The following is a 27,891-nucleotide window of genomic DNA, read 5'->3' as shown; positions in this document are numbered from 1 at the left end:
CCTTTCCTAAAAATTGGGAATCTATAAGATGATAACTACCAACTTCTTTTCTAGGAAATTACCCTAATTCCCAGGATGTTTTCCTTTGTAATTTCTTCTGGACACAGCATTCTTTTTCCCCATTCTTCTATTTGGAATATGTATTATTTATAATTAAATGGAACTACTTCAACACTTAATTAAAAATTTAGGGGGTGTTTTTTTTATATCTTTTTGGAACTAGGGATGGAACCCAGAGCGCCACACCCACAAAGCTGGTGCTTTGCCACTGAGCTACGTCCTGGCCCCATTAAAATTTTAAAAAACATAAATCTCTGCCTGGAGATAAGAGACTTTGCCCACATCAGTCAGGCAGAAGTTTGCTTGTGATCCAAGAATTCTGTTTTCAGCTCTGTTTTCTGAGCTAGGCTATGTATATCTCTGGGAACAGAGTCACAGATAGTCTCCCTACCATCAGGACACTTTGGTCCCTTTTCGAGTTCTCCTGGCTGTATGATGTGGACGCATGCCACACTTGGTCTCCTCGGTCACAGCTCACCAAGTTGGACCAAGTCATCTGACATACTTTCAGTGCTCCTGGGTCAAGATTCTAAATGGACACTAACGCCTGCCCATCCTAACTTTACGTTGCAGGGACAGTGTTTGAGGGGAGTTACAAAGGATCAGAAGAAGCCATGCAGGATCTTGATTATGACATCTAAAAGTAACCCCACTTGTACCATTGGACTGTGGCACTGGGTGTAATTAGCCATCTTCTTAGACTGGCTCAGTCTAAGTGGCTGCTTGTAGACTGGGCAGTGCAGGCAGGTTTGTAGCAGGGTGCTTCCGTAGATCCTCGCAGTCTGGCTGGGGTAGACTGAGAAGGCTCTCAGTAGAAGCTTGCAGGCCAACTCTTGGCTTAGGATGTCAAGATTAAAGCTCAAATGTAGTTTTGCCACTGAATCTCCTGCATGGCTTGACCTGAGATGTTGCTTCCATGAGCCCTGGCTGGGCTCAGCTTTCCCCTTAGAGTGAGAATCCATGGCGATGCAAGGCAAACTTGTTCATTTAGAGGCTGATTATAGAAACTTGGCCTGAATTCACCGAACCTCCCTCTTACTTCCAAAATCCCAGGTGGCAAATGGGGCGCTTTCCAAGAAGGAATAAGGAGGCAGCCCCTAAGTAGTGACGCTCCAAACCTTGTCTGCCCAGGGGTGTCTACATTCATTCTGCCTGGAGTGGGCCCTGGCTTGCAGCTGGGTTTATGATGTGAGCCTGTTTGCCAAGTGTGAGCCTTGGGCGATTTGGACTCAATTACTTGTGGACTCTTCCATTGAGGCATGTTTGTAATTAAGAGTCTAGTTTACTTAGGGTTTTCTCTGGAACTAAACAAGAGCTGTGGAATCAGAAAATTCTCCCAGGAGAAAAGTAATGTAAAGGAAATCCCTTAGGAGATAAAGTGTAAGGGACCGGGGGTGGGGGTGGGGGGAGGATCTGATGTTTAATGAATCAGGAAAATTGGGATGGAATCATTTAATTTGACCCTGCAGTTTTTCTAGCCTATGCTCAGGAAAGGCGTGCAGTACCTGCTTTTTGTCCCGAGGGGGTTTACAATCCAGCTATAACTTAGCCCTAGGGCAGGGTTTCTTGACCTAGGCAGTATGGACATTTCAGGCAGAATAATTCTTATTGTGGGGCTGTCTTTGCACTGTGGCGTCAGCAGTACCCCTCATCTCTAACCAGCAAGATGCCAGTGGCATCTCCCCGCTTGTGACAGCCCAAAATGTCCCTAGCCATCGCCAAGTTCCCAAGGGAAGAGGGGCCAAGTGGCTTGATAAGAGCTGCTGCCACGGTGTCGACCGTGATGCTCCTAGGCCAGAGCGGATAGTTTCCATTCTTGTTATCACAGTGGAGAGTCATCTATGTCCTGGGCTTTATTCTATAACAGAATGAAAACCCCAGGCTGGTGATGCTTATCCCTGAAACAACAGGGCAGAAGCTACCCAGCTGGAGTAAAGAAGCACAAAAGGAGCTTTGTTCCCCATCGTCCTTTAGAATAATGAGTCCCGTAGTTGGGCATGATGGCGCATGCCTGTGATCCCAGTACACAGGTTTGCACCAGCCTCAGCAATGTAGTGAGGCCTTCCATAACTTAGTGAGACCCTGTTCCCTCCCCCCCCCCAAAAAAAAAAAGGAAAGAAAGGGCTGTGTGAGAGGTGGATGCCCATCCCTGGGGCCAAGGCTTAGAGCTTTGGCTCAATTCTTGGTTCTTTCGGGATGAACTCATCCCAGCCAATGATGTGTGTAGCTCAGAGGTAGAACACCTCAATCAAATCTGAGTACAAAAAACAACAAAAACAAAAGAAAATTAAAAAAGAAAACCCCTAGTTTTCCTTTAGGGGAAGTATAAGACCCCCTTTATCAGGGTCCAAATCCCCCCCATTATTTCTCCTCTCCTTCCCTCTTGTAGATTGTTTCTTGTCATGGTGGTTAAAATGCCTACTCTTGATGGAGAGGTAGGAGTCAAGCTGGGTGATTTTTCAGCTCTTGGAAAGTACTTCTTCCAAGGAAGGTTTGAGCTTGTCCTCAAGGTGGGCTCCTGGAGTGGGGACGCGTCTTGGGACCAGTTCAGGTTGCATGGGAGTCAGGTGTCCTCAGTAAGGGCAGGGGAAAGGTGGCAGAGGCGGATGCCCATCCCTGGGTCCAAGGCTTAGTGCTTTGGCCCAATTCTTGGTTATTTCGGGATGAACTCATTCCAGCCAATGACACCAGCTCTGGGGCCAGGAAGAGATGGATAATAAAGCAGGAGCCTATCAAACCTAAATACTGCTATCACCTAGCCCTTTTGAAGATGTGTCAGAACAAGAGACACGAGAAGAACAAAAAGAGGCCAAAAGTTTCTATGATCACGTCTTTAGTGGGCTTGCTCTGAGCAACCGCATGTTACCGTTGGCAGGGCCAGAGCCAACTGCCAAGCATAGAGCAGCTGATTAGAATCCGCTTCACTCCGAGGGACCCGCGTAGTTTTAGGAAACCTTAAAAAGAGAGAATGCTCGGACACAGCTAAGATGGCTAGTTATCTAATCTTCTGAGACTAGTATGTATGTGTTGTGGTTATTGATCTTGTGTTTCTTTAAGTTTATATTTATAAATAAAAGGGTTTAGATGGAAGAGTATCATCGATTCTTCCAAAGTATCCAAATGAGTAAGCAGAGGAATTCCTACCTTCAGATTCCTAGACCTGGATGGAGGTGAACCCGGTCAGGAGCGGTTATCAAGGGTGCTGAGAAGCACAGGCCCAGTCCCTTTGACCTGCCACACACTTTCTGGACCCCACTGTGGACAATGGGGGCAGAAAACCCCACCGTGCAGGAAGCTGGACCCCCCCCCCCTTAGTGAGGACCCCAGCTGACTTTCCCACAGCAGATCCCCACGGGCCCCATCCCTGTGTTCCCAGCCTCAGCCCACCCCAGGGTGGCGGCACCCTAACAGGCAGGGCTCTCGAGTGCACATACAATTCCTTTTGTCTGGAGTGGCTCTCTCCCTCCGCCACTTGGAAATTTTTCTCAAGACCCATGCAAATCACGTCTCCACAGAAGTTCTCCCCGTCCTCCTGGAGGCGATTTACAATCCCCTTCGGTATAGCCTGATCGTCTCTGTTATGGTGCTTGGCACACGTCAGAGTAATTGCTTATTACCAAAAAAACAAAAAGACCGAGTGGGGTGGGGAGAAAAGAAGAATACGTACTACACACACTGCTTAAATAAGGGATGATTGGCCCCTGACTTTTTTCTGATGCCTGGCGCTGTGCCTGCCACTCATCATAAGCCTGCTGCAGGGAGGAACTGACCTGTCTCCTTCCGTTCTTCCTCAGTATCTTTGCTGCAGAGTGACTTACATGGAGGCCTGCCCGGCAGTCAAATTTTAGTTGTAGTTAAGTCTTACTTTGCTCTAGTTTGGAATTGCCAACAGTGCTAAAATCGACCCTATATGTTTAAGAAAAATTAAAGATTGGCGCTTCCTGGCAGGCTTTGACGGTCTGAGAGGACGTTACCTAGCGATGCCGCCATGCCTGCTGATGCTCTGACTTGACTTGACGGGTCAAAGGCCCCAGGCCCACTGCCCACCATTCCTTCAGAGGGCCCAGGCCCGAGGAGAGCTCAGGGTCAGGCTTGGCCCTGTTGCTGCTCTGGGCCTGAGGCCTGAGGGCCGTGTGGCTCTCTGCTGTGGCCCTTCCTGCAAGGTAGGCGGCAGAACCCACAGTCCTATCCCAGCTGCATAAACCTAGTTAGCCTCGTGTAAGATGGAGGTGTCTTTTGGCAGATTTTTTTTGTGTGTGTGTGGGGGGTTCCTGGAAACCCTTCTACCTCTGGGCTATACTCCCAGACCTATTTTTTATACATTTTTATTTGGAAACAGGGTCTCTTAAACCAGCACGGCTGGCTTCGAACCTGCGCAGTCCTCCTGGCTCTGCCTCCCAAGCTCGGGGATTACAAGTGTGCACCACCACGCCCGGCGACACACCCATTCTTTTTTATTTTTGACTTTTATTGGTGAGGCTGGCCTTAAAGCTGTAATCCTCATTGTCTCAGCAATGTGGAAGCAAAGCTCTCAGTCCTTATCACAGCTGTATAAAAACCAGTTCCCTCCTATAATCTGTCTTTTTTTTTTGTAGCAGATTTATTTTCTTTCTTTCTTTTTTTTTTTTTTTTTGTGGTGCTATAGATTAAACCCAGGAGTAGTCTACCTCTGCAATATACTCCCAAACCTTTTTCTTTCTTTCTTTCTTTCTTTTTTAATTTTGTGTGGTGCTGGACCTAGGAGCATTCTACCTCCGAGCTACACCCCTAGCCCGATTTTTTTAATCTTTATTTTGAAACAGGGTCTCACTAAGTAGCTGAGGCTGGCTGAGAACCCGAATCCTACTGTCTCAGCCTTCCGAATGCTAGGATTACAAGCATGCGCCACCATGCCTGGCTTTATTTTTTATTTCAAAACAGAATCTTGCTAAATTGTTGAGGCTAGCCTCGAAGTTTCAGTCCTCCTGTGTCAGCCTCCCAGGGACTGGGATTATAGGCATGTGCCACTGTACCCAGCCTTGGCAGATTTCTTTCCTTATTAGGTTTTTCAACCCAATAAGAATTTTTTTTCAACCCAGTAGATTATTTCCTTTTTGGGTTGCATAGTGTTAATAAGTAAAACTCCCTAGTGAAAAATATCCTCCAAAGGTCATAACGCTCTGTGGATAACAAGGGCATCTTCCTTGTTTTTCTTCCTTATTTTCCAAAAAGGATACTAGCATTACAGTATTGTAACAATATACAATTGTTAAACTGTAGAGTTTATAAGAGAGCATAACAATTGTAGTTTTACCATCCTAAACTGGATTTCACGCATTTAAGTGACTGGCCCTCTGGTACACCTAAACGCTCCTGGGCTGTCTCGTAAGCTTAGAGACTGCTAATGGCCCACATATGCTTACTTATCACCATGAAACATGTCACCTTCAAAGACCGCTCATTCCTTTAAAGCATTACCTTGAAAGGAAAAGAACTGTACCATAGTCAAACAGAATTGCAAATAGAGCTAGAAAATACTAGAGTGTTGTTCCAGGGACCTCAAGATGTGTAAATAAGGTGCCTGCTCCTCGGGCCGGACTTGTCTGTGTTTATACTTGAGGCTTGAGAAGACCTCAAAAGCAGTTAACCAGTGTCCTTGGTCCAGACGCCAGTGGAAGACGAAGACCCAGAGCCAGCAGAGCAGGTAGCGAGGCCCTGTGGCAGGCAGCTCCCGGCCGTCTCAGGTGTCTCTGCCTTCCTGGAGGGGTGTGCGACAGCCCAGTTCTTCCGTATCTGTCTGATTTCCTTTTGTGTGTCATCTGCCCTCTCTGAACTCACCTGAGTGCTCTGTGGACAGAGGTAGTGCTCCCACAGGTGCACAGCTTCGTCCTCCTACCAGCCGGCCCAGGGGCCCTTCTTGTTGAGTTTCCGTCCAGCAGCACTTCTTGGCCACCTTTGTGAACTGCCATCTCTGTTTCCCCCACCTCTCTCGTCGTTCTTCAGTGGGAACTGCCTGTCTTCGTCCTTGTTTAGAAACAAGCCACTTCTCTGTTTAATTGGAACAAAATCTTTTCTGGCTCTGTGCCACCATGCACCATCTTTGATGCCTGTTCTCTACAGTGGTCCAGAGGCTGGGCCTCACCCGCTGAGTCTCTGCTGTGAAACAGGCCTTGGCTTCTGTCCCCTGGCTTTTGTTCTCCAATCGCCCTGAAGATTCCCTCTGAAAGTCTTGCTGTTTTCTGCTTTAGGCAGCAGATGCTTTGGGATCCAAGCCCTGTAGGCTTGGTCCGTCTCTGCAGAGATGCCCTGCTTCCTTGAGGGTTGGTGCTGCCTTCGTTGATGTGGCCTTCCAACCACATCACCCTGCCCCAGGCTTCAAGAGGAGTTACAACTAGTAGGCGACACCCTTGCCGGCAATCCACTTGCTCAGACAAGTTGCTTTGTTTTTGCTGCATCAGAGTCTCAGCTGATAAAAGCACCCATCCCAGTCTCTGGGGCACTTCTTGTCTTCATGACTCTTTGTTCTCCTTTTTTATTCCCTGACAAGTGGTCCTCCTCCAAGAGCAAGGAGCCCGGGCTAGTGCACTGGACTGAATGATGCTGTTGTCTATCAGGCCCAATCCAGTCAAAAGCACAGCACAGAATTGGGGGACGCCAGGCTCTGGCCCCAGAGCCATGGAGTGGGGTCCTGTGCTCTGGGGAAAGGTCCCATCCTGGAGGCCTTGCTCTCCGCAGACTTTGCTCAGCAGACTAAGGCCATGGACGCAGGCTCCCCCTCCAGCCATGGACTGGAAGCCGTGAGGCTCTCAGGGTGTCTGAGGTGACTTTAGAGGCACTGTCCTGTTTGGATGGCGTGGCCAATGGCCAGGCTTGCAGGGAACAGTCTGTCTGTCTGTCTGTCTGTCTGTGGTGAGAGCTGGTTTGGCCCTACAAGTTTCTGGGGCTTTGGGAACAAAGAAAGACCGTGTATTTCATCAAAGGCTTTGGGGAAGAAGCCATAGCCAGGTGTTTTTGTTTGTCGAAGATCCTCAAGATCAAGGTCTCTGGGTACCTTAAAAAACAAAAAACCCCAACAAACCCAAATTCCAGGTTGCAGTATGCAGAGACCACGGCCAGGCAGGGAACAGAGCGTGTGCTGTATAGACACACACATCCCCAGGTGCAGCCTCCAGGCCCCAGCACCTCCAAGGCCACATGCTCGTTCTGTTCGGGTTACAAGAAGAGGCCTGGGCAGCAAATCTGGCCTAGGGACCATTTTCTCTGCCACTGTTGGGGGGTGGGGGGGCAGGAACAGGGAGAACGGGCCACCCTGCCCTTGGGAACAGCTACCAAGCCTGCTCACTCACAGTAGCCCAGGCACTAGGAGACTCCAGGTCTGAGATGCACAGGGGGCAGCCTTGCGCTGGGAGGCTCAACGTGAGATCCCGGAGGACAGTAGGAAAGGGACGCAGGGTTCCAGGGAATCAGCTAGACTCTGGCCACAGGACAGGGGTGGGGGTGAGGAAAACCTCACATCTGGGATTTTTCTTTAACTGGAGGGCCTGACTGGGAGAGGGAAAAGTTCTTAAGGACCTGGGAGCAGCAGCTGGAGGTGGCCCAGAGGAGACATCACGTCTGGGGTCCTCTGCTCACTTAAGATGAAGCCACAGGAGCCCAGCCCTGTGGCGAGTAAGCCAGCGGTGGGATTTCAGCCTAGAGAGCTGGGCACTAGGTCAGCCCCCTGAGGATCCCTAACTCATCCCATTACCCATTTATCTGCTGAGAGAAGCCATAGCCTCCTTATTCCAGGAAGAAGAAAACTGGAGGCAGGTATAGTAGCTTTTTTTTTTTTTTTTTTTTTTTTTTTGGTGGTACTGGGGTTCCTGGAAGCCCTTCTATCTCCGGGCTACACTCCAAGACCTATTTTTACATTTTTATTTGGAAACAGGGCCTCCTAAGCCAGCGCGCGCGGCTGGCTTTGAACCTGAGTGATCCTCCTGTCTCTGCCTCCCAAGAGCGGGGAATTACAAGCATGCGCCACCACGCCCGGCTAGTAGCATTTATTAGTAGGGCCAAGCAAGAAAAGGTCCACACCACGATGAGAGTGGACAAGGTTGGAAGGTGGTGGCAGATTCCTCACCGGGAAAGATGGGCAGGTCCCAAAGAGGCAGACACATCTCCTGCCCTGGGAGACTGCAGGTGATTTTTATGAACACCTAGGTGGGTATTCCCTCCACCACATCGGACAGTCGCCTGACCCAGGGTGACCACCCCAGAAGGTCTGCGTAAGCCCCGCACCAACCAGACAAAAAGCAGAGCTTCTCCCAACACAGGAGGCAGATCCAGTGTGGCTGGACTCTCGATTAACTCGCAGTCTTTTCCTCCCTTTCAAGTGGGAACCCTTACGGCCACAGGACTGAGCGTGGGTATGTGGCCGGCCGGCCGTGCATGCTAAGCTGGGTGGTCGCTGTGGTTTTCAGTGTGATCCGGGCCTGTGATACTGCGGCTTCCTGCTTCTCTCTGCTGTCACTGACTCCTGGCCCTTCTTCCAGAGTCTGATCCTCAAGTCTGTAATTCAAATCTCTCTAAATCAAAGATGAACTGCCAATCAAACGTGCCTCTAATGAAAGACCTAATCACTCTACAGCATGTGGACCTTCTGCTGGTCATGGTGGGAGGGCATCGCCTGAGAACACTCCTGAGCCCAACATGGAGGTCAGATGCTGTCCCTGTGACCTCTGCGGTGGGCTTCATTCTTGGGGACCGCTTAGGACTGTGCAGTGGAAATTGGGGACAAAACTAATAGAGACATTCCAGTGGGCCTTAACTCCAGAAAGCAAAGATGGAGTAAGTTCCTATTCTATAGCCCAGGGTTTCGCAAAGTGTGTGGTTCATGTACCACGTGCACCAGCACCAACAGCAGGTGTTTGGTGAAATGCAGATTCTTAGGCCCTTCACCAAAAAGACCGAATCTGAGTCTCAGAGGGTTGGGCTCAAAAATGAAAATCTATGTTTTCAACAAGCTTTTCAGATGATTGTTGTGCAAGTTTTAGAAGTCCTGCTGGAAAACCATAATGATTTGCAAACGGCCCAGTCTAAGCACTCCAGACAGTCCCACTAAGCCAAAGACCAGAATCTGAGAACGGAGGAGGGAGTTAGAGCTTCCTGAGATGAGCATGTAGCCGGGGCGTGAGTTCACACCATGTGCTGTGGGCAGGTGGGGGGGTGTGACCTGTGCCCATGCCTCTTCACCAGGCATCATCCTTTCGGTGGCCCTGGCTGGCATTCTTGGCATCTGCATTGTCCTGGCAGTGTCTGTCTGGCTTTTCAGAAGGAAGAAGAGGTGAGTGGGTTTGGATTGGAAATGGGAAGGGGTGGCTTACGTGTCCTTGATGATTGGTCCAACCAGAAGAATCCTTGCAGAAGGAAAAGCCTGTCTATGAACTAATGCTTGTCCTAGGAGTGTGGCCCTAAAACACCGGTGCCCAGCCTCCTTTGCATGACACGCTGGTTACTCCAGGGCCCCTGTGCTCAGACCCAGAGGCACGTGTACCAGCCTTGATGCCACTGCAGTTAGCAATGGGACATCAGATCAGGCTCTTGATTTGGGGTTCATGCCAAAACACAAGAAGCAGCGCTCGTTTCTTAAGATCTTTATGCTTGTTTTTTTCCCCCTATGAATCCAAAAAAGAAAAATGAAGGAAAACCCACTCTCTCCCTCAGCTATAAAGGCTCTTCACCCTAGATTTTATTGTCTTCTTTGCCTCTTCCTAGAACAATTTATTTTTCCTGGTTTTGAAAGATAAAAGGAGTTCCAAGAATTATGGAATCCTAAGTTTGAAGTAGGGATAATGGGACTTCCTTCAAAATGCAGCTTTAGTATTGTTCAGTGTTAAAAGAACAGTTAGAAAATGACAAGGTAAGCCAGGCGTAGTAGTACATGCCTGCAATCCCAGTACTTGGGAGGATGAGACAGGAGGATCACGGGTTCACAGCCAGCCTCAACTACTTAGTGAGCCTCTCCACAACTTAGTGAGACCCTGTTTCAAAATAAAGGAAAAAAATAGGGCTGGGGGTGTAGCTCGGAGGTAGAATGCCCCTGGGTTCCATCCCTAGTACCATAAAAGAAAGAAAGAGAAAGAATGAAAGAGAGAAAGATAAAATAAAGAAAATACACAGGTTCCACTTGGTTACAGCTTCATCTGGGGGCCATTTCTCTCAAGACCAACAGAATTGGAGAAGGTCTGAAAGAGAGAAATCTGATTTCTAAAATTCCCTCATTGCATATATGAATCAGGCTGTTTTCTTAAGCTAACAACACTTGTGTGTTCTTGTTGTTTCAGTAGCAAAAAAGCTGACAGCAAGGGAGTCATTTATAAACCAGCCATCAAGAAAGAGACTGAGGCCCATGCCTGAGGCCCCGGCCTCCCGGTGTCCATGGAAGGGCCTTGCATTGGACACAACACACGTTGGCTCTCTGACACTTGGGATACCTCAGGGTGTTTTTTGAAGCTCAACTTACAAACACCCCAGACCCTTGGGGGCCTCTAGCTGGGCTCCCCTCTGCCCTGGAGCCACAGCCACCCCAGCGCCATGCATGGATGGCTCACGCTCTGGACCGCGAGGCAGGAACTCTGTGCAGTTGGTCCATGTGTGAGAGGGCCACGGGGCCGGGGGGGGGGGGGCACAGGCCACGCCCCCTGCCAGCGGGCTGCTGCGGGTCGGAAGACATTTCCATCCTCCGCCTTGCTTGGCATGCTTTCAAGTGTCCTGGAAATTCTGCCCGTTCTCCAAGCTGCTGGGCGGAGTGTGCACTCAGCTTAGGTGTTGCTTTTGGAACTCAGTTTCTTTCCTCAGGGGAGTTGTCTCCTGCTCTGACAAGCCCTTCAGTCTGACTTCACATCTGTGGGGAAGAAGAATTGAGACAGGGACAGGTTGTCAGAAAGGAAATAAGAGATATACTTTGTAATATATTAGGGACATTGTCATATCCTGTCAGGGTAGAGACACTGATTGGACCTCAGAACAAGGCAGTCTCAAGTCCCAGTTCTCTTTCTCTTCTTCCTTCTTCTCCTCTTCTTCTCTCCCCTCCTCTCATCTCTCCTCTTTCTCCTCCTTCTTTCTCTCTCTCCTCTTCTCTCTCTCTTCTCTCTTCTCCTCTCTTCTCCTCTCCTCTCCTCTCCTCTTCTCTCTCTTCCCTCTCTCCTCTCTCCTCTCTTCTCTCTTCTCTCTCTCTCTCTCTCTCTCTCTCTCTCTCTCTCTCTCTCTCTCGGGCGCGCGCGCTCGCACAGTACTGGGGATTGAACCCAGGGGCATTATATACCTTTGAGCTACACTCCAACCTTTTTTACTTTATTATTTTTAAAGTCTTGCTCAGTTATTCCGTGCTGGCCTTGAACCTGTCTCAGCCTCCCAAGTCCTGGGATTATAGGTGTGTGCCACTGTGCCTGAAATTCAAGTTCCATTTCTTGATGGGGATGAAAGGAAGAGAGAGGCAGAATGAGGGGAGGAGGGAAAAGAGGGAGAGAATGGAGGACGCACGTGTCCTGCGAGAGCCTCACTTTGGAGCCAGCCCTGGAATCCCAGATCGTCCACTGAGCCACGCTGTGTGAGGACTGAGTGTTGACGGACCCTCCCTCCCGTCGGGGCAGCTGCGCTTTGCACTCTATACATCTTATACCTAACTGCTGCTCTTTGAAAATGAGTTGCTTTGTCTCTCCCAGAGTAGATGTGAGCTCAGAGATGACCCAATCTGCTTTAGAACCTACGGGACTAGGCAGAAGCAACGTGATTTTGTCTTTTGCCCAAATGCCATATTGCTGCTTCTGAGGTTACTTTACTACCAAGCTGGACTCAGGGACTGTCTGCTCCCTCGACTTTGAGGATTTCTGATCATGGTTTAGTTACAATTTATTTTCCTGCCATAAGAACAGGAAGCTGTCTGTGCAGGGGCAGTGGGTGGTAGCACTGAAGGACCCATAATAATAGAATTGCTAGATTCTCCAGGTCCTTCCCCCAGGTCCCCCACCTCCGCCACTGTCTGGGGAGAGTTCCTTCCTTCCTCATCCCCCCCCCCCCCGGGGAGCACCCTGTGGGGAATCCGTCAGCTCTGTGACTGAGAAGCTGCCTTGACCGCCAGTCTCTAACCGCTGGTTCTTTGCAGTCCACAGGGGATTTTCTGATTTAATAGTCTCATGCTGACAGCACAGAATGTCCTCTTGAAGCATAAATTTCTTTATAATATTTTCCCTTTCACTCCTTCTGACTTGAAAAATTCTTCTGTTTTTCCCGGTCACAACTTTTCATAATGATGGCGAGTCCTTTGTCTTTGTAGCCCGTTTTGCTAGGCAAGGTTATACACCTACGGGGTGCTCAGACATGTGTGTGTGTGTGTGTGTGTGTGTGTGTGTGTGTGTGTGTGTGCGCGCGCGCATGTGCACACACATCTGAGACCTGTGACGGCCTCGGGGCCCAGGTGGCATTCCAACTTACACGCCTGACACGTTATCAAATGACAGCAAGGCAACCCTCGGGATCAGGCAACGCGGGGAAGATGGTTTCTTGGCTGTGGCTCAGAATTGCCAGTGGAAACCAGTAGGAACCACTTCAAAGCAGTGGCGCTGTCTTTCAAAAGTCCGCACATGAGCGTCCTGTGAGAGCAGAGAGGTTGCTGGGCTGGCTGTAAAAGGAGAGACTTACTGGAAGGCGAAGACGCAGCGGTTCTCCTTCCCTCTGCCCCTGGCGTGGCCCAGGCCCGCAGCCCTCGCGGCTGAGAGGACGCCAGGACTGCTCCGAGATCAGCGCTGTGGCCTCTTTGCTCATCCTGCAGGACTCCTGAAGATCCAGCTTCCTTCAGCTTCTGGCTGGTTCCTCCACACCAGCTGCCCCCGCAGGAAACTGGTCAGCAGGCCCGCCCAGCACTGCTGAGCAGGGGAGGCCTGGTTTCTTGCCCCTTGCTACCAAACCAGGGCATCTGGAGCCTCTTTGTGTCTTTAGTATCATTTGGTTAAAAAGAAAAAAAACAGAAAAAAGCCCGAATCTGATGCTTTAATAGACATTCTAGGATCTGCTGCATCGACGCTCATCTGTTTCAAGTTCAGAACTTAAATTCCTGTCCCTCACAGAACTCTCTGAAGGCCTGACCGGTCCTTAGGAGGCGCTGGGGTCTGCGGCACCCCGGTCCCTGTGCCTCGGACCTTAGGCCACTGTGATGATGGTCTGTTTAGCACGTTCGTATTTATTGTACAATGATTGTAATGAAAATGGACACTAAAAATAAGAAATTATAAATCAAAATGTTTCACAACAGACTCTTTTTCTTCGGTGTGGTTAAGCGTTCTGTTTGCAGAGCACGTTGCAGCTCCAGTGACGGTGATGAGTACATCCAGGTTTTAGAACCTGGCTGACTTCACACCGCCCCCGTCACGCAGCTGCTTGTCAGCCAGGTGGGAAATCGGAGTCATTATGGGAAGGCTGGGCAAGGGGCGGGAAAGGTGTACACAGGAGCTTGAAGAACAAGTCAGATTTGAACAGACGGACGGAAAAGGAGATGTTCCGAACCAAAGGATTGTGAATCTTAGGGAACAGGTCCCGTCTCTTCTTAGAGTGTTGTACATAGCAGGTTGGTGGCTTCTTTGGGTTCCCTATTACTTTATTCTGGATTCTTCTGCAACACATGCTATCACCCTCCATATAACCTTTTCTCTAAACTCAGATTTAACATCCCAGGGCTCTAAAAGAGGCAGTCCTGTGAAGGGTACCAGCAGGCACCATCACTGTGTGCATTATTTAAAAAAAAAAAAAAAAGCCTCCAGTTCTCCCCTTAGCAGCCTTGGGATGGAGATGGGTGAAGCTGGAGAGTAATTTGCTCCAGGAGGTGATGAGGCAGCTGGCTGGACTTAGGAGGAGAATCATCACATCCTCCGGCTTCTGAGGGACTGCAGCTGGAACCCCGGATTCTTCCAGCCCCCTCTGGCCTCCTTCCAGGTGTCACAACCAGGAGCAAGGACAAAGACAGGCCGCAGCCAGAGAGCCAGAGAGGATCCAGCCTGGGACGGCCCCATCCCTGGTGGGGGTAGGGAAGGCGCCTCCTGGAGCGGCACTGAGCCTTTCCCTCCTTCCCCAAATTCAAGACTCACCTGGGCTGATGTCAGGGGGGAATGCTGGTAGGAGGAGCTCAAGTCCTCAGCTTGGCCATTACCTCATCTAAATGCAGCTAAGACAGTCTAGGGCACAGAGCCCAAAAGAAATGTAACATGCGACTCATGACGTTTCAGACTTTCTAGTAGTCACACCAAAAAAGTAAAAGAAACCAGTGACGTTAATTTTGATAATATTTTTATAACCCAATAGATTTGAAATGCTATAATTTCAACATATAATCAGTTCTAGTGAGATATTTTAATTTCCCTATTTCAAAATCTGGTGTGTATTTTACATACATCTCAATTTGGATGCTAAATTTTCCTTATAAATATTTGATCTGTACTTAGATTTCATAAACTGAACAGTTGAAAAGGCAGAGTTGTTCCAAACACAGTTGGTGCACGCTTGTAATCCCAGCATTCAGGAGGCTGAGACCGGAGGACCGTGGTTTGCGGACAGCCTCAGCTACCTTAGTGAGGCCCTGTGCAACTCAATGAGACCCGGTTTCAAATTAAAGAATAAAAACTAGGGCAGGGGGTATAGCTCAGAGGTTGAATGCCCCTGGGTTCCATCCCCAGACCCGCAAAAAAAAAGTTTTCTCAAGTAATCCCAGTGCTTGAGAGGCTGAGACAGGAGGATTGCACAGGTTCGAAGCCAGCCTCAGCAACTTAGTAAGACCCTGTTTCCAAATAAAGTATAAAAAATAGGTCTGGAAGTATAGCCCGCAGGTAGAAAAGCCCCTGGATTCTACCCCCAGTACCACACACACACACACACACACACACACGCACACGCACACGCACACGCACACACACACACACACATCCCGATTACTGAATCCATTATCAGCTTTTAAATTTATCTTTATTAAAATCAACTGTTTCAGTTTCACTCACCCCATCCCATGTGCTCAGTAGCGGACTGTGCAGATGTGGACAGCTAACCTCCTCTGCTGAGGTAGCTTGGGAGGGCTAAGCCTAGAGGACTTTCACAGGACAGGCCCTGGAAGGGCGCCATGGGGTGGAGACAGGAGGGCAGGAGGCAAACCAAGGAGATAAACGGGTTAGCAGCAGATGGGGATTCAGTCTCTCCTCTGCCTCCACCTCGTCCCCTGCAGTGGCGGCAGCTTCTTGGCCCTCCTGACCCCGGCCACTGCCTGGGGGTCCAGGCACTCAGGAGTGATTCAGTCCTGGGGTGTCCCAAGGCTATCTCCTCAGCTGGGACTGCAGGCACGTGGGCTCCTCCTCGTCAACCACAGCAGGACCTTCCTGCAATACCCTGGCCATCTGCCAGCTTTACCTCCCTCCCGCCTCTGGTCTCCTCAGTACCTGGAGGTCCATCCTCCTCCTCTCCTCAGTACCTGGAGGTGGTGCTCCCCCTCCCCCTCCCCCTCCCCCTCCCCCTCCTTCTCCTCCATAGCTGAGCTACACTTCACACTTCAGCTTTTTTTTTTTTTTTCCAGTACTGGGGATGGAACCCAGGGGCATCCTACCTCTGAGCTACACCTCCAGCTTTATTTTGTATTCTTTATTTTGAAACAAGGTCTAAGTTGTGGAGGGCCTCACTAAGTAGCTGAGGCCGGCCCAAACCTGCAATCCCTCTGTCTCAGCCTCCCAAGTACTGGAGTGAGTAGCCACCACACCCGGCTACCTCCAGCTCTTTTTATTTTTTGATTTTTGAAACAAGGTATTGCTAGGTTGCTGAGATCTTGCTCTGTTGCTGAAACTGGCCTCAAACTTGCAATCCTTCTGTTTCTGCCTCCCAAATACTTGGGATTACAGCTCTGCACTGCCACACCCAGCTCTGGCAACATGTTTCTAGGTTTCCAGAGCAGAAAAGGCTAGGTCCTGGTAAAGTCCCTGGTACCGTTAGTTCTGCCCACCTTCTCATGTTAGAAATAGTGGCCTTCTTCCAAAGTATCAGAAATCCTATGTTCCCTCAGGAAAAGGAAACCGGACCTCAAGGGCCTCCTGCTGGGACATGGGGTGCCATCCTGGCTCTCTGCCTAGTCACTGTGGAGTCGCCATCCACACTGGAGATGGCCTGGGAGGAGCATGCCACTTGGCAAGGTCACACTATCCTCAGCCATGGCAGGGTGTGTGTGGGGGGGTGAGGTCTGGACAGAGCCATAGAGGGAAGCCCCTGTTCCACCTTTATTATAGAATGACTGGGCAGAGATAAGGGCCAAAGTACTCTGGCGCACTCAAGAGTCACCATAAAAAGTTACTGCAACCAGGTGAGCATATCATTTTGTTTGGAGGTTACCAGGCAATTTGGCAATGCCTCTCATGGCCGTTTCAACGCACCCGCAGTCCATATGTAACCCAGGGAAAGGCGGCACACAGCTCCTTCTTCTGAAACAGGGACTCTGCTACCTGGCAAGCTGACACGGCTCCTGCAGCACGGGATCTTTTGTGACAGTGTTAGGGCCGACCTGCATAGCTCCAGCAACGTGGAAACACCATTTCACAAAAGTATGCACCGTAGCCAGGAATGGTGGCGCACGCTTGTAATACCCGTGCTTGGGAGGCAGAGACAGGAGGATGGCGCAGGTTCCCCGCACTGGCTTAAGAGACCCTGTTTCCAAATAAAAAGTATAAAATAGATCTGGGAGTGTAGCCCAGAGGTAGAAGGGCTTCCAAGAACCCCAGTACCACACACACACACACACATAAAAAGTATGCACCGTGCTTACACCAAGCATGCAGTAATCGTATAAAATCCCACAGGCCAGGGAAGGAGCGTGCTCTCTATCCACATGGTCAGCTATGACCTCCCAGAACTACAAGTCAAAGTCATCATTTCTGCTTGAGTTCACCCATTTCAAATATTAACTTGTAATCACCTGCAACGAAGACAACAAACAGGGCCCTGAGGTTCAAGGGCAGACTGAGACCTCTATGAACCGCCCATGATGACAAGTCAACCGGCCTGCACTGGGAGAAGTGAAGACTTTTCTAGTGAGGTAGATGATGTTACCATCAGCTCACCTGCTGAAACTAGATATCTAACAACAGGCCCCATGTATCTTAGTGTCTCTCCTTCCAGCTACCCACATGCAAACATTTGAAAAGGTTTCCTGAGTATGGTACAGTTTCCATGGAGGGTCATGCAGCCATTAAGAAACAGCTCAGGAGATTACCACTCCTTCTTAACCACTGGGTAAAATTTGGATTAGTTTTCCTTTTGCCATTCAAAATAATTTCCAAATGACTTTTTCATACCTCCTCATCAAGGAGCAAGTTTATTTTATTTTATTTTATTTGCGGGTCTGGGGATGGAACCCAGGGGCATTTTGACCTCCGAGCTACACCCCCTGCCCTATTTTTTATTCCTTATTTTGAAACCGGGTCTCATTGAGTTGCAGAGGGCCTCACTAAGTAGCTGAGGCTGTCCATGAACTGCGATCCTCTGGTCTCAGCCTCCTGAATGCTGGGATTACAAGCGTGCACCACGCCCGGCTCAGGAGCAAGTATTTAATGAGCAGCTGCCATTTGCTAAGCACAGGTTAAGTGACGAGGCAGCCTGCTCTATTCGATGAGCTCACAGTCTCATACAGGGAGACAAACAAGCCACTCAGCAGAGTATGTACAGCATGCCCAGGATGCTCTACATCTACCGAGAGAAGGGCTAACCAGACTGTGGTATAGCCACAAAATGGAATACTATTCAGCAATAAAAAGCTGCAAAGTACTGAGGGCACTAAAATATGGACAAAACTCAGAAAGTTAGGGTGGGTGAAAGAAGCTAAACACAAAAGAATACATTTCATGTTCTTCTACTTACACGAGGTTCAAAAGCAAATGAAATTAATTTATGGTGACGGAAATGGGAGCCAGCAGTGACTCCGTGGGAGGTGGTGTGGACTGACTGGAAAGAAACGGGCAGGATAATACAGGTGGGAGGGGCACAGGAACATGCTTTCACAAGCACTCTCACTGTCTGGCTAATGGATTTGAATTTTTTTTAATTTTTAAATTTTTAATTTTAATTTTTAGCGGGTCTGGAGATGGAACCCAGGGGCATTTGATTTCTGAGCTACACCCCCTGCCCTATTTTTTATTCTTTATTTTGAAACAGGGTCTCACTGAGTTGCAGAGGGCCTCATTAAGTAGCTGAGGCTGTCCATGAACCACAATCCTCCGGTCTCAGCCTCCCGAATGCTGGGATTACAAGCCTGTGCCACCACGCCCAGCTGGATTTGAATTTTAAAAATTAGCCCGGCACTACAGTTTGAGAAGCAAACTAGTTCTAGAGAGGCAACCAGTTTCAATGTCTGTTTTTTGGGTAGAAATCTTATTTATATTGACCATCTGTCTTATGACTATGCTAATTATAATTAGTAGCCTTTTTTATAGCTTCCTTAGGATTTTCTACACAGAAGACCACATCATCAGTGATTAAAGACTGTTTTATTTCTTCCTTCCCATCTGTATGTCTTTTTTGCCTGTTTCTTATTGGCTAGAACTTCTAGCACAATGTTAGTAAAGGTGGTGAGAGTAGACATTCTTGCCTTTTTTTCAATCTTAGAAGGGAAAGTATCTTCTTTCATCATTAAATACAACCCTAGTTAGACATTTTTATACAGATGTGCCCTTTGCAGGTTAGAGAAATTCTATTTTATTAGTTTGGCTGAGAGTTAGTGTGAATGGTTGCTACTTTTTGTCAAATGTCTTTTCTGTTTCTACTAATATGATCATGCTTGTTTTAGTCTGTTAATATGACAAAATGATTGATATTGGTATGCTAAAACAATTTTATATTATTGGGATTAATAATAATTATTGGTCAAGTATATTGTGTACTGTGCAAACAGAAAATGAATAATTTTTTTGTGGTACTGGGGGTTGAACCCAGGGGCTTTCTACCTCTGGGCTATACTCCCAGACCTATTTTTTATGCTATTTGGAAACAGGGCCTCACTAAGTTCCTGAGAGCCTCACTAAGTAGCTGAGGCTGGCTTTGAACCTGTATTATCCTCCCGTCTCAGCCTCTCAAGTGCTGGGATGACAAGCGTGCGCTACCACGCCCAGCCTTGAAAATCAGTAATTTTACTGAAACCATCAGATAACTATGATATCAAGGAAAACTGCCCCCTGAAATCTGGAGCGACGAGGACCCAGACAGCCACAGCTGAGGTCTGCTTACCTGCAACCCAAGCTGCTGGAGCCATTCACTAGCAAGGATACTTAAATGCCAATTTCCACAAATTGTTGGAGTCTGAGTGTGGGCTAGCTGAAGAGTGAGACCCTGTGTTATCATTGTAAGACACACACAGAGTTTTCTCTATACCACAGGCCTACTCTCCTAGAAAAACTTCTCCAGAGCCTCAGCCAACCTGGGGCAAAAGCCCTTCCCCACTCCAGATCCCACTCCTCTTCTGGTCTCATCTATGACGGGGGGGGGGGGCTTATAGCTCACTGAGCCCAGAAATGCAGCCCACTGAAAACCTTAGGCTTAACAGTGAGATTATGGGCCATGTCCTGCCCCAACATCTCACTGCCACACCAACAGGACTCCAGCATATGACAGTACATTACAGCTGGGTGAGCTGCAAGACACACACTCTCTGAAAAGCAGCACACAGGGAAGGCTCAAATCAAGAGAGAACAAAACCACAGCTGACGTGAGCAGCGCTTTACTCCTGGAGCCGCCTTTGCTCCTGGATCTCAGCCCATGCCTCCTGGTTTCCTTCCCTTTCCCACTGGCCCTCCTCCTCCCTTCCTACCTCTCACAGGCGTGCCCCAGGGCTCAGTCCTCAGTGACCACCTTTCTTCTTGATCAATAGCCAGTTCCCACGCACCCTCTGTCCACTCCCAAACATTGACGCATTACCTTAATAGTCAAGCTATTCTATATTATTCATAATTTTAGTGCATTTTGTAGTTGCCTTAAAATAATACTTACGTGTTTTGATTTGTGTGTATAATTTTCTGTCCTCCAAGGACTAAGATCCTCACTATCACACTTTCTTTCATCCTTTTAAAGTGTCAAAGCACTGCCAGGTGGCGCACACCTCTAATGCCAGTACTTGGGAGGCTGAAACAGGAGGATTGCAGGTTCAAGGGCAGCCTCAGCAAGTAGTGACACTGTCATCAACCTAGCAAGACTCTGTTTCAAAAAAAAAAAAAAATTGGGCTGAGGGTGTAGCTCAGAGGTAGAATGCTCCTGGGTTCAATCCCCAGTACCACAGTAAATAAATAGTGTCAAAGCAGTGTCATGCATGGTAAGCCTTGAATAAGCATATCAACTCCAGCTCTGATTTTGCAGAAGAACAAATGTGTAGTTTTGCTCCTAGGTAGAAGCAGGAGGGACAGTGGTCCACAGTTAAGCAATAGTACCATGTACAAATGATTGTGCCTGAAAGCCAAGACCTAGTTAGGGCTCCTGATTCATTAAGAGCATCTTAGAATGTGTTGAATCCCCAGTTCTTCTTAGATCAGGACCATACACCGGCAGAATGATCTTCTGCATTTTCAGTGGGGTGAAGGTCAAACCTGTACTTCTTTACACTGTAAGTTTCACATGTGTTGAGGAAGGTCACGGGGAAACCTCCATTCCAAATAAATGCCAAACAGGTAACAAATGAGACCTACTGTTTCAACATGGAAAGGCCGTGAAACTGTACAGGAATCTGGCCTGACACCCGAGGAATGTGTGCACAGAGCACTAAGTCCCTGAGGCGACGTCATCCAGTAATATGATCAGCACAACCTGGAACAGCCCCCTTTCAGACCAGAGTGAACCGCCATCGCACAGTTTGGGTTCCGGGTTGTCACAGTTCCCTGCACATCCTGCCTGGTGGTAAAGGCCAAGCAAACCTTCTTCGCCACTCTGTATCCTCACCACAGGGAGGAAAAACAGAAGACGTGAAGGCTAGCTGGCACCAGGGAGAAGCTAACATGTACTCTCTTTTTTACCTAACACTCATTAGCTACTATCATGTGATGTTTCATAGATTCACTATTTTACAATTACTTAGGAGGTTTTCAAAGTGAGGTTCCAGGATCTTTGATGATTTTTCCTGCTTGGGTTTAGAAACCTCCAGGAGCTTCTCTGTAGCAAACTGTTTCTGAATACACAGATATGAAATGAAATAGGCTTTATGAATTTTAAATTAGGTAAAGGACTTCTCTTTGAAGAAGTCTCAGAACTGGTCATTTATAAACAGAATGTACAGCCAAGTTTTAAAAGACACAAAAACTGTGGTAGCAGATCTTGAAAGATATGCTAGTCCAGAGAAAGGGGAACATGGGAAATGATAACGCCAAAAATCTTATTGTTCACTGAAAGAGGCTACTGTATTGCATACTGAATGCTAGCTCTCATAGTGCGGTATAGAGGGCATCAGGCTATAACTCATATAAAAGTTACACAATTTGTAGAGTTCCTATCTCTTCTAAATACTGAAAATTCCTAGAAGAAAGTCTTTTATTTAAAATATGTACATGGTATTCATAAACAAAATACTCAGAGCAAAGCACTTTAAAACTGTTTTGCATGACATCCTGCCTACCTGGAGTTAGGAAAGGAGGGGCCTAGAAAAAACTTAGCTAGTAAAAGCCAGCACCCTCCGGGAGCTCTTGCCAGGAAGCAGGCCACGGATGCCCCGGTGGGCTGCCGCCCTGGCCGGCCAGCAAGGCTTCCAGGCGCTCCGGGGCCACCCCGACCACCACCGAAGCCTGTTTGGGGGATGGGCTAAAGCAACTGGGAAGAGTAGCAGGCACGTGGGACCTTCTGTCACAACTGCAAATGTGGCATCTGCTGAATGGGTAAGGGCACCTCGCTTTCTGTACGGATCTGCCACTCGGGCAAACACTGGAATGTGTTTGAGAAGGAAATGGTTAGCACTGGGAACAGGAGCTCCATTTCCTGTGGAGTCTACAAAGATTACTACCTCCTTTCAGCCACATTTTCATCAAGGTGCTGTACTGTATTGCTGAGGCTGGGGCTGAGTTCAGGACACCTCCAGGTAGGACTTCCAATTCAGATGAATTTTAACAACACAGCTTATACTAGAGAGCAACAGAATCAGTCTCTCTGACTTATATGGCAACATATTCAAGCACTGCAACAATATTCAAATTCCAAAGTCAGTGGTGACTAGGTCTACATTTCCCCCCAAATGGAGAATTCTGGGTACAGGAAAGCATGCAGCATCAATGCCACTCCTCCTCTCCAGTTACCGCCAGGACTTGGAAAGTTCATTAGCGGTCATGAATGCCAAAAACAAAACAAAACAAAACAAAAACCAAAAAGACTCAACCCAGATGTTATGGCGCACACTTGTAGTCCTAGTACTTGGGAGGTTGAGACAGGAGGATCTCAGGTTCAAGGGCAGCCTCAGCAAATGGTGAGACTTTCATTAACCTAGCGAGACCCTGTTTCAAAATAAAAATAAAATAGGGCTGGTTGGGGGGTGTAGCGAGGAGGTAGAATGCCCCAAATTCACTCCCCAGAGACATACACATACACCCACCCACCCATCCCCCTCTCTCTCTCCATACACAGCAACAGAGAAAGAATATATAAAATATTTGAAAAAACAGTGCTTAAGCCAACTATGGCAATATTCATATCCTATAAGATATGAAAGTTATTCACAGGCAACCAAAGATTATTAAATAGTTTCTTAAACTAAAACAACAGTCTCACCAAGGAAAATGTCCTCATCTGAGTTTTTATTAAATGAGATTTTACAATATCCCAGCTTCTTAATATTAAGGTATTAATGTATAGAGAACTTGCTCAGAGCCCAAGTATGAATATTAAAATTCTCAAATTTTCTATACTGGACAGATCAGCAAACATTTTTAAGAGTAGCCACTTAAGGGATTTGTAAATTGGGCTGGAGATGTAGCTCAGTGGTGAGCACTTGCTTGCATGCATGAGGCCCCTGGGTTTGACCTCAGCATCACACAAAATAAACAAAAATTGTAAAAGAGTGAAAGATTTGTAAGTCAATACTCACCATATATTTTTCTTATTTTATTCACCAAAGAATACCATGTTCTGTTAAGAATAAATGCCACTTCTATGGGCATTGCATTCCTTAACTCTGCACAATAAAATTCACTGTTCAGTGTCTGTCTTGGACTCTTCTAAGTACACAGAAAATGTGGTCTGAAGCTGGAGAGCTCCAAACTCCAGCAAAAGCACTGGTACTAGTGTTGCAGTGACCATTAGGGGAAGAATTACAATTGCTTTTCAGACTACTTACAGCCCTGATAGAAACCCCACTCCTCTTGACTCTCTGGCTAGAGTACTCTAGTATTTAAAACATGGGCTGCTTCCTTGATAAAGGCCTAGTTCTTAGGAAGTGCTCTGACCTCTGGGATGATGTGCACTTAGCTCAAAACAGTGCCTGCATTTCTGTTTCAAACCTGCACGCAAGTCTCCCCAGCACTGCCCGGCGCCACACCGTCCGTCCGTCACATCCCTGTCAGCCCTCTCCCCGCGGCTCCCATTTCTTTTGGATGTTACACATACGGGACTCGCTGTGGTATCATGGATAGTTTCCACTTCACATTATCAGCTACCCAAAGACATCAACTGGGAACAATGTCCAATTAGTAAGGTCACAATTCACTGACATTTTTTTCTTTATAAAAGAAATCAGAAGGATTGTTTAGAAGCTGAGCAAACACCTTCAGTATTCTTAGAACGAGAGGATACTGAAGTATTGCTACCAAAAACTAGAGACAGTCTACTAGACCTAAGCATTATATAGATTATGGAAAACCATTACATTTGGCAGCTTAAGATATATTTCCAACTTTATGCTACACCATTTGGTAAAACCGCTATTCAGTATCACAGGAGCAAACAAAAGGCATCAGCGCGCGGCTCTGCCTTGTTCCCCTCTGCCCTCGGCTGCGCCTCCACCGGCTCCAGCGCGGCCACTGCTCAGACCCCTGCCCTCTGCTCAGAGAACGGAATGGGCTCCACCTCCGCCAGCCCCACGCCTGGCACTCAAAGGCCACGCGCTGCAGCTCTAACCCGAGGAAACACTCAGAGTTTGCAAAGTTCTCTCCCAAGGAAGGCAGAAAACAATCAAACTTAAAGAAAACAAATTTGTACTCAAAAAAATGCAATGCCTTAAAAAGCAAAATCTAGTATGGAAAAACTTTGGGAAAATATATCTTATGAATCAAGTCTTACTTTGGCTAAATGATCAGAGCAAGTCATATCATTTATTATTGCATTTAGAAGCACGGCCTGCCATGTTTTCAGAGGTGCCAGCCCTTCAGCCTTGTGTGACTTCAGAACACAAAAAAGATAAAGGCTAACAGAATGTGACATTCAGAAATTTACTTGCTTAGCATGAGCTGAGTTAGGAGACAGTTCATACCAAGTTCGCATTCACTTAGGGTATTTCCAGGAAGCTCCTATTTGGAACCCAGGCGTTCTCAGCTCTGCTGCACACTGGACACCTGAGAACTTTCAAAACTTGCCCAGGCCAATCACACCTGGAGGTGGGAGCCGCCCGATCAGTGGTCCTGCTGCTGCCCCGTGGCCTAAGTGCTGGCAGGATGCAGCCCGCTGGTGCATCTTTAGAGGCCTGGTGCTTGAAAGCCATGTGAATGGATTCCTATCTAGATAGTTTTGCTTTTTCTAAATTCCATCAGAAAAGGGGATGTTTTAGAAAAAGGCACTGGTGTGCTTCCTCTAACAATACAGCCTGCTGTTTGGAGGTTCTGCTTGTTGGAGGTTATCTGGCTCGTTGGTTGTAAAGAAGAAAGTCCTTGTCTTGGCAGAGCAGGCAGAGTTTCAGGCTTCGGCAGCTGCCTCCAGCAACAAAAAACGCCCAGATGCCCATGAACGTCATGATTATATACGCCAACACCAGGTTTATCCCATAGTGAGGACTTAGGAGAGTCTGCAAAGGAAAAATAAATCAGCATGGGCAATAAATGAGCTTATTAAACATGTGAAATGACCAAAGACAAGAAAATATGGAATACTTTCAGTAGCTGGACTGTGATGGGAAATATGGAATACTTTCCATACATATGGTATATGTCACCATGGCACAGAAAATTAACTTTATCAACAGATATTTATCTGCAGACCCTGTGCTTTGTGAGGTTCAAGTGGTAACTCTTGAAGACAGTAATTTTCCAGAACCTAATACTCAACAGAAGACACATGTGTAACCTGGCTGTGGTCTATATCCATGTCTGCATTGATTAAATCAGCTCTTAGAATTTACAAGAAAGTGAAGCACAGGTCCAGATTCATTTAGTATGAATACTTAATATTCAAAGGAATATGAGGGAATCTAGTCTCTTTTACAGCTATAAAATTGTTATAGATTTCCAAAAGTTTATTCATTTAAAAAAACTGATGAGGGTATAGCCCAGTGGTAGAGTACATGTTTAAGCTGTGGGCACAATTCCCAGCACCAAAATAAAACAACAAGAATAACAAAAATAAAACCTTATGTGTCATACGTTAGTAAAAATTCAAATCTCCATTTTAACAGAGCTTATTTACTAGTAAGAAAGGCAAGTAATGATAAAGAAATTAATTATAGATCATGATAAATGCTAAGACAGAATAATTACAATTGTGATGATGTTCGGGTGAGAACAAGGTGACGACCCTGAGCATGAGGAGAAACCACGAGAGGGGCAGGGAGCTGGTGCAGCTGGGACCTCAGAGGAGCCAGCACCAAGGATGTCTAGGAACGAAGGGACCAGGAGATGATGTCCGAGAGGAAGGCAGGGCCGTCTGTGCAAGGAGCAGAGATTTTACCTTCTGTGCAGCAGAGGGTCCTCGGGTTTTAGACTGGGTCCTGACTGACTTGATTTATATTTTAAAACTGAAGAGAATGGATTAAAGAAGACTATGGCGTGAGGCAGACTGGCTGGGAACACACTGCACTGGATTAGGACATATTGACTTAGACCAGGACAGTACTGGCAGGATTTGCACATGAACTGCATGTAGGGGAGAAAGAGAAGCCAAGACTGACTCTTCTATATGTCTTTAGGTAAATGGTGGTGATATTTACTGAAATAGCAAACACCTGAGGAAGAACAGCGTGGAATGGTGGGTGGAAAGGAAGGCCAGAGAGGACATGTTGGGTATAACATGCCATGGGACTTCAAAGGCAGATGTCAAGTCAGTAGCTGGATGTCTGAGCGCGGGGCTGAGAGGAGAGGCCTGGCTGGACAGCGGCCTGCAGAAGCACAGCTGATAGATGGACTTAAAGCCAGAACCACGGGTATGGCTGCCTGGCCACAAACCACGGCAGAGGGTTAGGAAGAGAGAATTCAAGACCAAACCCTGAGAGACCAACATTCACTAATTACTTGTAAGAATAAGAACCAGCAGAGGGTCTGAGGAGAAGAAAACCGTGCGGTAAAAGAAAACCAGGACAGAGAAGAGAGGGAAACGGGTGGTCGGCCCTTTCTACCGGCTGCTGAGAAGGAAAGAGAACAACATCCATTCAATTCAGAGAAGCAGAGGTCTTTTTTGACACTGACAAGTGCAGTTTTGAAAGAGCAGAAGCCACAATGGGCTGAAGTCCGAGTGGTTAATATGTGGAGAAAGAGCCGGGCGTGGTGGCGCACGCTTGTAATGCCAGCACTTGGGAGGCTGAGGCAGGAGGATCACAGCTTCTCAGCCAGCCTCAGCTACTTAGTGAGGCCCTCCAGAATTTAGTGAGCCCCTGTTTCAAAATAAAGAATTAAAAAAAGGTCTAGAGAGGCAATGGCCCTCGGTTTAATCCCCACACACCCAGAGCGGAGGCAGCTTGTAATCTGACCATCCCTCCACCCCTCTCCAGCGGGCTGTCACTAAGCTGTCACTCCCCGTCGTCTGTCCTTCACAGCGGCGCTCCATTCACCCTCCACAGTAGACTCCCCACAGAGCAAAGTGATCCTTTTCAAATGTCAGTCACACCATGTCCCTCCAACACCCTACACTGGGGCCCCATTTCACTGAAAGTAAGAGCCAAAGTCCAGCATTATCTAGATGTGGCTCTCACATCTAGCCTTCCACTTCCCTCCCGCCATGGACTCTCTAACAGCATCTCCCACTTGTCTCCCCTGGCTCACTCTGCGGCGGCCACCCTGCTTCCACAAACACGGCAAGCACATTCTTTGGTCCGTGGACCTTGGCCCTGGCTGTTCGGTCTCGGATGTTCTCTTTCCAAGGCACACATGACCAACTCCACCTCGACTTCACTTTTTACTCAAGTGTCACCTTCACAATAAAGCCTACTGTGAACACCTGGTGAAGAAATGTGGCACCTGCCCCCACTCTGAGTACCTTTAGTCTACATTTCACTCTTTCTGTAGCACTGATCACCTTCTAACATACTACATAACTCCTTCCTTATTGTGTTTCCTGTCTCTTCCCATTAGATTATATAGGCAGGGATTTTTGCAACCTAGAAGACACTCAATATTTGTTTAATGAGCAAATGAACCAACTGGATCCATAAATAGAACATTTGCTTCATCATGTAACTTCCTTTCTGATTATAAAAGTGCTATGTTGAAGAAAACTTGGAACATAGCAAAAAGAGTTCTATAGAGAAAAAAAAAGCATTCATAATCCTTAGCGCCCAAAGATAAAGGCTAATAATATTTTAATGTATTCTCTTTCTTGTCTTTTTTCCACAGAGTTGGCTTTACAAAGTTGCCTTCATATGAAGACTGACTTTAGAATCCTTCTGTACTGAAAGGTTGTAGATGTGTGGGGGCAGTAAAATTGCAT

The 27,891-nt window shown here is 47.5% G+C and overlaps 2 protein-coding genes across 6 annotated transcripts in view; one reads left to right on the top strand and one right to left on the bottom strand.

Annotated features, from left to right (window-relative positions):
• Positions 1-10,434, top strand: part of CA12 (carbonic anhydrase 12) — a gene marked incomplete at both ends in the record, with an annotated part of 53,843 nt that extends 43,409 nt beyond the window's left edge. Inside the window, 3 exons of one of the 4 annotated variants that reach the window (XM_080692619.1) lie at positions 8,412-8,444; positions 9,274-9,361; positions 10,365-10,434. In XM_080692619.1, the coding sequence (XP_080548745.1) occupies positions 8,412-8,444; positions 9,274-9,361; positions 10,365-10,434 (191 nt within the window). Of the gene's footprint in view, positions 1-8,411; positions 8,445-9,273; positions 9,362-10,361 lie in introns of all 4 variants that reach the window. The other 3 variants (XM_080692618.1, XM_080692621.1, XM_080692620.1) reach the window with 3 other exon arrangements.
• Positions 10,435-24,874: 14,440 nt separating this feature from the next.
• Positions 24,875-27,891, bottom strand: part of APH1B (aph-1 homolog B, gamma-secretase subunit) — a gene marked incomplete at both ends in the record, with an annotated part of 31,086 nt that continues 28,069 nt past the window's right edge. For both annotated transcript variants that reach the window (XM_080692862.1, XM_080692863.1), the window contains one exon: positions 24,875-25,042. In XM_080692862.1, the coding sequence (XP_080548988.1) occupies positions 24,875-25,042 (168 nt within the window). The remainder of the gene's footprint in view (positions 25,043-27,891) is intronic.

This window comes from Muscardinus avellanarius (genome assembly GCF_963383645.1).
Source record: "Muscardinus avellanarius genome assembly, chromosome: 3".
NCBI lineage: Eukaryota > Metazoa > Chordata > Mammalia > Rodentia > Gliridae > Muscardinus > Muscardinus avellanarius.
Note: the sequence above shows the minus strand (reverse complement) of the source record. Positions and strands in the feature narration are given on the sequence as shown.